The sequence below is a fragment of the Octopus sinensis genome, linkage group LG15 (genome assembly GCF_006345805.1).
Source record: "Octopus sinensis linkage group LG15, ASM634580v1, whole genome shotgun sequence".
In the NCBI taxonomy this organism is placed as follows: domain Eukaryota; kingdom Metazoa; phylum Mollusca; class Cephalopoda; order Octopoda; family Octopodidae; genus Octopus; species Octopus sinensis.
Window position 1 is genome coordinate 56,523,523 of NC_043011.1, and position 9,559 is coordinate 56,533,081.

Here is a 9,559-nt window from a genome sequence, read left to right on the forward strand (position 1 = left end):
TTTTTTTTATCTTGTTTTTCAGTTTTGTAAATTTTAATTTTATTCCTGAATTTCTAACAATTAGAAAATGCACCAGGGTAACCCCTTTCTGGATGCAGTCTAGGTTGCAACACAGTCCGAAACATGAGGGCAATCATCCATGGGCGGGGGGCCTCATCTGAACATTATACAATGCTACTAATTGTTAGTATTTTCTGGCCCTGAAGCAAAGGGCTCATTGTTAGGATGTGGTCCTTGCTATGTTAACAATTTGCATTCACTAGGAGAGATCCTTGCTGATTGTGAGACCCAACATTTAGAGGGCCCTATTTTGGGTGCTTTGTTCATGATTAAGTGAGGTGTGGTATATATTTTCTTGATACAATTGGCATTATTATTTAAGGCAGAAAGTTTGCAGAATCATTAGCATCCTGGGCAAAATTCCACTGAGGTCGACTTTGCCTTTCATCCTTTTGGGGTTGGATATGTACCAGTGATACACCAGGTTCAATGTAATCGACTGGTCTCCCCACCTCCAAAATTTCAAGCCTTGTGCCTTTAGTCGAAAGGATTGTTGTTGTTGTTGTTATTATTAATATTTTTATTATTATTATTATTATTATTATTATTATTATTATTATTATTATTATTATTACTCTTATTATTATTATTAATCCATACATTAACTCTTTCGTTACTATATTTCTGACCAAAATACACCCCTCATGAGTTTCAATTAAATTCTAAAATAATCATGAATCTAGGCTTGTTTCATTAAATAACTAACTTTTTTACTTATCAATATATTAATGTGATATTTGGAACATAATTAAAGAAAGGGTTCTTAATCAATTTTATTGCATAACTTTTGTCTCAAAGTGACTTTAATTACAGGTAAATCCAGGCAAATTGAGCAAAAGGTAAAAATATTAAAATTTTGTTTAAACATCACCATAGAAAATGAATCACCAGCTAATATTCAAATGGGTATGTAACAAAATTTTGATAAAGAAGAATTGTGCACATCACTATATCATCAGTTGAATTTAATGCACAACAGGTGTACCAAAAAGGTGGAATAAAGTGAAATACTGGAATCCACCGCAAGTTTGACCGAACTAAAGAAATCGGTCAAAAAATAATATACGGCCCTGGTTATGGTATGGAAGTGATAAATTCCAGACCACATCGTTCCCTAGGCCATGCTGACTAACATTATTTTCCCTGTATAAAAACTAAATCCACGCAGTACCCAGTATTTGTTTCACAAATTTTCCGAAATTTGAACCCCCATTTTGTGTTTGTTTACATTCTGCATAAGTTTGTTTCCGCATTGATCGCTTCAAACAATAACTTCCAGACCACATCATACCCTAAGCCATGCTGACTAACATTAGTTTCCCTGTATAAAAACTAAATCCACAACAGTACCCAGTATTTGCTTCACAAATTTTCCAATTCGGAATCAATGCTTGATAACATGAAACTCCTATCCATTTTCAAAGTTGAAGAAAAATCGATGCCGAAAAAAATGTGGAAAAAAATCTCCCAAAATTCAGGGAATTAAAATTACACGTCGATCGTTGTACAAAACTGTAGATGAACTGTTTACGAAGTATAATCACGTGTTTTCACGAATGTACTAAAGAGATTTGCTCTGGTATTCTCATTTAAATATGAATAGGTAAATATGGGCGGCTTTGGGCGGTTTGGTCACATTAACCAAAATTTTTTTCGGGCGGCTTTGGGTGGTTTGGTAACGAAAGGGTTAAACTTTGGTTCTTGCACTTGTTGTCTTCAGCCATCCTGTTCTTACACATCTCTAAGTATCCTGCAGCTAGGTTTGAACCCCCACGCTGTATTTACTATGCAGTGCTTCACCAGTCTTAACTATTGTGTGCCACAATTCTGTCTGTCAAATCCAGCTTAAAAGATGTCAACAGTGTGTAACAAGAAAGTGATTAGAGAATGTATTAATTATAAACTAAAGAGAAAGTTAATGGTTCTGTAAATTTCAAGTTGATGGCGATTAAAAAGTAAAATAGAAATTCTTTCTTTGTTGAAAGAGGAAAGATTCCTTGTTTTTTGTTAATTTTTTTTTAATTGTTTGTTAGACCGTATTATTTAAAAATTTTGTTAGACGACTTTCTCTAAAGCTTCAAAATACCTCCGGAAAAGTAGAGGTGTCTGGTTTGGTGGATAGCACAAGAAAGAAACTCGGTGAATTTGCTTCTCATCATCATCATCATCGTTTAACGTCCACTTTCCATGCTAGCATGGGTTGGACGATTTTGACTGCGGAATGGCGAACCAGATGGCTGCACCAGGCCCCAATCTTGATCTGGCAGAATTTCTACAGCTGGATGCTCTTCCTAATGTCAACCACTCCGAGAGTGTAGTGGGTGCTTTTTATGTGCCACCGGCATGGGGGCCAGTCAGGCGGTACTGGTAATGACCTCGCTCGAATCTTTTTACACGTGCCAGTAAGGCGACGTTGGTAACAATCATGCTCGAATGGTGCCCTTTTACGTGCCACCGGCACGGAAGCCAGTTGGCTGCTCTGGCAACGATCACGCTCGGATAGTGCTCTTGGCACCCTACAAGCACGGGCTCGAGTGCCAGTAGTACGACGCTGGTAACAATCACACTCGAATGGTGCCCTTTTATATGCCACTGGCATGGAAGCCGGTTAGCTGCTCTGTCAATGATCACACTCGCATGGTGCTCTTTGCACCCCACTAGCATGAATGCCAGTCATTGAATTTGATTTTGATTTTGATTTTGATTTCGATTTCGATTTCACTTGCCCCAAGCTTCGCAAGCAGAGTTTAGTGACCCAAGAAGGAAAAGGTATGCATAAGCGGGCTGGTTACGCTCCTGGCGACCGAGACCTTTGGAAATATGTTGTGCTTGAGAAGACCCGGCAAGCCAAATGAGAGCATTGCTTCTAGCAGTGTGAAAATATTTCATCTTGTGTATATCATTTTTATTTGAATTGTGAATTACCTAGACTATATATATCTAGATTATACACAATGTTTCAATGAAAATATTCTCTCCTTACTGCCAGCATGTTCAACAAGAAAACAAGTAAAAATGTATTTAAGGTAGCAGGATCACTGAACCTCAGTTAATGATAATTTTTTCTTTGCTGTGTTTTTGTTGTTATCAATTGTAATGACTTGATCTTATGACCTCAAAATTCTCAAGAGTTGAATGGCATTTTTTTTAGAAATTACATTACCTCCACCAATTGAAATTCCTAAAAAGGTAAAAGAAGTCACCTCAAGTTCTAAGATAGAATTATTGGCAAGTACGTTAAAACTTGATGATGCTGCAATACTAAGGAACATATATGTAAGTTGTCTAATTTTAAAAGCTTGTCTAATTTTTTGATTACCCTTTTGAAGATTTTCTACATTTAATATTTACTTTAAAGAGGGCGGCGAGCTGGCAGAATTGTTAGCATGCCAGGCAAAATGCTTAGCACTATTTCATTGTTTCAAATCATTTGATTTGGCTGTGTGTGACTTAAAGCTTTGAATCCTGAATGGCCGAGGTTTCTGTAAGAAGTCTGCAAAACTTAAAGTTGTGTGGAGCCAAATCAGACTGGCTTAAATAACACACACGCACACACACACACACATATGATGGGCTTTTGCTAAATTTCCCTCAAATGTGTTGGGTAACCTGAAACTACAGAAGACATACTCATGATGGGAATAAAATATTTAATGATGTATTTGTCCATTTTCGTGGATTATGTTGACTTCTCTCTTCTGTTGCAGGTGAATACACAAGCTAGCCTTGGTTCCAAAGTGATCATGCATTTTGAAAAGGGACAACCTATACCTGAAATTGTTTTAATAGAGATTATTACAGAGGCCATCAGGTAGATATCTTAGGATAAACTCTCATAACTTTGACATAACTTTGATAGTGTGTTGACTCAGAGCATTTTATAATTTTGGTGTTTTAGAAATGCAACCACATCTTGTTTTGAAACAAAATAAAAGGAACATGTATAGTTTTCCCAAAGACACCACCAAGAGTTTAAGAATAGCAACATGAGCAAAGGAGACGCAGATGAAAGGAATCTGGCTGCTAAAAGAGTTTTGGAATGGTGGAAATACTTAAGACAAAGCCAAAGCAAAAGATCATCATCATCATCATAACCATCATCGATTAACGTTTGTCTTCCATGCTGGCATGGGTGGGATGGTTTGACAAGAGCCGGCCAGGCAAAAGCCTGCACCAGACTTCTGTGACTTTTGGCAGGACTTTCACAGTTGGATGCCCTTCCTAACACCAACCACTCAGCAGAGTGGACTTAGTGCTTTTTATGTGGCACAAGCACGGGGAAGGTCAGTTTTGGCAAGGTTTTTACGGCCAGATGCCCGAGAAAGGAAAAGGAGACATTTGAAAGCCACATCAAGACTTTCTACTTGACTTGAAAGATAAACAAAGCAGAATAAAGATGAGATGAATGAATTACTAGAATGGATTGAGAAGCTGTATGAAGAGAAGCTGTGTCAGAGTGAAGGAGGTAATATGCGGGGAGGCTGTTGTGGAGCAAGAGGCTTTATGGCTTGTTAGTTGTTCCTCAGGGGTTGAAACCAGAAGCTTTATACTGATTATGACTAACTCGCAGACATACCAAGCCCCATTCTATAACATTATTCTTTGAAATAATTGTTATTTTGTCATCACCACATTCAGTGAATAGTGCACATCAAAGACAATATAAAAAAGAGAGATACGGGAACTCAACTTATGGTATCATCTTGCTTCCAACATCACATGTTCAACCATTGCAAACTATGGGGAAATATTTCTGATACAAGTCTTCTTCCAAGCCTCGTATCTCAGAGGTTTTGGTGTTTTTCACAGCCAAAAGAGAGCATTGGCCATCAGTGACATTTCCCCACCGCATTTCTTGACTCTAGAATTCTCTCTTGTTGGATCCCCCCACTCCTTTTTTTTAGGGGATTTTACTGCACCACATCATATGTTTCCTTGAGGGTTAAGGGTTGTCCTTAGGGGTTGTCCTCTCACAAGTCTTGTTGGCTTTGAACTGTCTTTGATGCTTCTGAAACTTAGTTTTTTTCTAGGTAGAAGTGTTGGCCCTACACAAATCCATTTTTACCTCAGGGAAGAGGTAGTGTGGCCACTATCCTTTGACGTGTCCAGCATGAGAAGAGTTCCATCAGAAGATTTGTGCTTTGCTGGCATAACTTTCAGGGTCAGTGAGACATACAAACCACCACACCCCAACAAGCACTGGACCTTGTGGTGCTTGATTACAACAATCAATGGCTTTTGGTTGTTGGACCCTTGTATTTTCAGTCTGGTATTTTATATTATTGATCTCCAGCAGATAAGTTTTACATTTTTGTTTTTACACAAACAGCCTAACTTGTACTAATTTACACAACTATACAGAAACACACACACACACACACACACACGTGTGCGGTTATGGTATTTAACTATTACTGTTTGTTGTAGGTGTGTAAAGGAAGAAACTGGTTGGATTTTAGATGGATTTCCTGTGACTTATTGCCAAACAAGGACTTTAGAGAAAGCATTAACAGGAATTGGTGACGACGATGATGATGAGGAACGTAGAACTAAAGATTTTGAGAAAATGCAAAATGTCTCTCAGCTGCTTCCCAATCCACATTTGGACGTTCCACCTGCAAAGAAGGTCAGTGGCATTGATGTGGTGATTCTGCACAACATTTCTGATGACCTGTGTCTTCAGAGAGCAGCTGGCCAATATAGTAAGTGAGAAACAAACATTTTCAAGTTGTTTTAGATCAACAATGGGTTTTGCTTGTTTGTTTTTATTTGTTTGATCAGGATTACTTACATTCCTATTGGTGACCATCCAACTGAGACAGACTGAGACCAGAAAACCAATACACTTTACCTATGGTAGTGATATGCCATAGATTTTAGGTGAAAAATGACGGACTTAAGAAAGAAAATCCCTCGGCAAAATCATCTTAGAAAATGTTTACTTGTGAAACAACTTAAAGCTAAAATGACTCTTCATCGAGAGAATTAGGAAAGCAATTAAAATTCCAGCCTCATTGGCCTGAGTTGAGCCAAGAAGGAAGCTTCTTCCTGGTGATCTAACTTACTAGCAAAATCTGCCAAATTTATAATAAAATAATAATAATGAAATTATTGTGTATCATGCTCAGGTGCACTACAACTCATCAAAGGTGCAGGTAGAGTAAATGGAATTATGTACAAAAGTCAGGAAAGTGAACAGTGTATGAGTTATGATATACATGTGTATGGAGGTGGGGATATCAGGTTTAGTGTTGGTGAATTTCAGGAAGCATAGAGGTTTTAAAGGATGCAATGTCTCGGCAACTAACAATTGATGCAGGTAGTTAATTCCATGCTTCAGCAACTGTGAGTGTGAAAAAATGTTACCGAAAGTCATGAGAGCTGTGCTGTTTTCTGACTTTGTAGGCATGGCCACATGTGTTAGACACATGGAGCTCAAAAAGGTACTCACAGTAGTTGTTGGCATGATGGTGAATAATCTTGTGGGTGTTTACCAAGTCAGTTGCCAGACGCCAGAGCTTCTGAAATCACGGACTGTTTGCCTTAAGAATGGATTTATCAGATAATGTTCATGGAAGCACTCCGTCGGTTACGACGATGAGGGTTCCGGTTGATCCGAATCAACGGAACAGCCTGCTCGTGAAATTAACGTGTAAGTGGCTGAGCACTCCACAGACACGTGCACTCTTAACGTAGTTCTCGGGGATATTCAGCGTGACACAGAGTGACAAGCCTGACCCCTTGAAATACAGGTACAACAGAAACAGGAAGTAAGAGTGAGAGAAAGTTGTGGTGAAAGAGTACAGCAGGGATCACCACCATCCCCTGCCGGAGCCTCGTGGAGCTTTTAGGTGTCTCCGCTCAATAAACACTCACAACGCCTGGTCTGGGAATCGAAACCGCGATCCTATGACCACGAGTCCGCTGCCCTAACCACTGGGCCATTGCGCCTCCTGAGATAATGTTCATATGTACACATTGGCTGGAAAAATATGAAGAAAAGCATGCAAGGCCATACCTGGAATACATTTGATGACAGATTTATTGAGGCTGCACAATGGGAAATAACCTCAGTGGAGGAGTGATGGAAGGAAATAATTACCTTGGAAGGAAATAATTATCATCTTAATCTTACAACTAATTTGACTTATTATAGATTTTATGACTAATGTTTATTTTTTTTGTTTACAGTATCTGAAAAATCCAAAGAACACTTCCATATGCTTCACAACCCACCTACTTTTGGCCAAGCTACAGGGATTGCAGAGAGAGAAAAAGTGATACCTCTGATAAGTAAATCCTTTGATGAAGAAAATGCTCAAAACAGGTACATCTATGTCTATGTGTGAGAGAGAGATTAAAAAAACATGTCAAAAGACTTCATTCTGTGGCACTGGTTCCTTCTGCCAGCCAGCACAACTGTGCATTATGTAATAAAATCTGCAAATCTTTGGCAGGGCTCAAGAGTCGTACAAAGGCCTCGCATTGCATAATCAATGATTCATTTCAGTGATTCTTTCTAGCAATGGCTTTGCTCGTATATAAGAAAGCAGATACTGTATATCTTTATTTATGGATTTTTTTATACTACCTCAGGTCTCATGCTATCACAGTTTGCAATTTTCAAGTGTCCCACTTGAGAAATGGAGGTAATCTGGCTTCATTTTGGATTTCGTTCTGTGAAATACATATAGTTAGTTAGTTAGTTAGTTAATTTGGCTCAAAAGCAAATAGCAAGGCCATGTAGGGGGACATGGAGTTAAGTACAGGGTGGTGTTCATGTAAAGAGTTCAGGCCACTTGAGGTCCAGGGAGGCTTTGAACAAAGCGGTCGTCGGCATCTTCACCATCTCGTCTGGCAGCTTGTTCCACGGATCCGCAACCCGGACGGAGAAAGCTCCTCTCCTTCGATTGAGATGAAATCGTCGCAGGTAGAGCTTTTCGGAATGACCCCGCAGCCGACGCTCCGGAGCAGGAGTGAAGAACAGCTCTTTCGAGAGGTTACACTTCCCACTTATGATGTTGTGGGCGAGAATGAGATCACCACGGCGGCGGCGTTTTTCAAGAGAATAAAGGTTGAGTGTCCTCAGCCTTTCTTCGTAGGACAAATTTTTGAGACCATGAAACATGCGGGTAGCCAGCCTCTGGACTCTTTCGAGATGCTGTATGTCTTTGAGGAGATAAGGAGAAGAGGCTTGAATCCCATACTCCAATATGGGTCTCACCAGCGTGACATAGAGTGGCAGGAATATGGCTGCTGTGAGCATTCCGAATGACCGTCAAATCAAAAACAGAATTCCGCGCGCTTTGTTGGCAGCATGGACGCACTGGGCCGAAGGCGAAAAGGAGGAATCCACCAAGATACCCAGGTCCTTTACCTGATCGGTCTTCTCCAGCAGCAGACGACCCGGCTCGAAATCAAGTTGAGTTGCAGGAGTAGAGCCGACAGGCAGATGACAGCACTTTGACACGTTCAGACACAGGTCCCAATCGTTGTACATGCACCCATGTATGCATGGGCCTCAAAAAACAAAAACAAAAAAAAAAAAACATGAAAAATATCCTCTTATTATGACCAATATAGAAACTGTTACATGGTTGCTAGGCCTGCTAGAAATAGTTACCAAATTTATCTTAAGTCACACCCTAGCATGTTATTTAATGTAAGTGTAAAAAGTATACAACTGTACCTGAAGTATAAAGATACTGTAGGTTCGTTTATGCTGTAGTGTTGCTGTAGTACACGACTGAATACTGTAAAGGTGTTTCTCCATCAATCTGCCAACTCTGGAGATCCTTCTCTTGATGTTAAAATAATATTTTTGACTCCAGCAATAATCATTCTTAAAACACAAAATTGTTAATTCAATTTCACGGGAGAACAATTCTCTTGTAATCTCTCAAAGAAAACAAAACATTCTGTCTTCTTTTACTGCAAAGAGGATAGTTCTGCAGAAACAGGAATGAATAACATGGCTTTTTGCTTTGTGGTGTATTTTGGTTGCAGTAACTTGAGAAGTTTTTCTGAGAGATCAATCAACATTTCCTTATTAACTGGGAGTCTCAGAGGGAGAGAGAGAGAGAGAGAGAGAGAGAGAGAAAGAGAAAGAGAAAGCTGTATCGATTTAGATGTGTAATGCAAATGCATGCTGGGAGGAGAGTGAGATGTGCTGGAAATAAGCATGAAATTGTTTTGATTGGATTTTTAAAAGGTTTGCTTTCAGTCTTGAGATGATACAAAATTAACAGACATTAAACGATATTTGCACTGCAGCCATGTGTGACACAACATTGGTGGCAGTTCCATGACAATGTCAAATTAAATCTTACCAAAGACTTCATTTTTTTCTCTGTTCACATAGCTTGCATGGGAGGAACACAGTCGATGTATTATCATAAATCATGTCGAAGCCAGGGTGAGTGCCTGGAGATAATTCATGTGATCTTTGCCAGGGGTTAAGGTTTAAATTCGATAAAATTAATTAGAGAAACAAAAATTC

General features: G+C 39.2%; 1 protein-coding gene across 2 annotated transcripts in view; it reads left to right on the plus strand.

Moving 5' to 3' along the window:
- LOC115219697 (sperm flagellar protein 2-like) overlaps nucleotides 1-9,559 on the plus strand; it is a 140,809-nt gene that overhangs the window by 104,596 nt on the left and 26,654 nt on the right. For both annotated transcript variants that reach the window (XM_036509790.1, XM_036509791.1), the window contains exons 15-18: nucleotides 3,212-3,336; nucleotides 3,768-3,871; nucleotides 5,488-5,762; nucleotides 7,252-7,387. In XM_036509790.1, coding sequence (XP_036365683.1) covers nucleotides 3,212-3,336; nucleotides 3,768-3,871; nucleotides 5,488-5,762; nucleotides 7,252-7,387 — 640 coding nt within the window. The remainder of the gene's footprint in view (nucleotides 1-3,211; nucleotides 3,337-3,767; nucleotides 3,872-5,487; nucleotides 5,763-7,251; nucleotides 7,388-9,559) is intronic.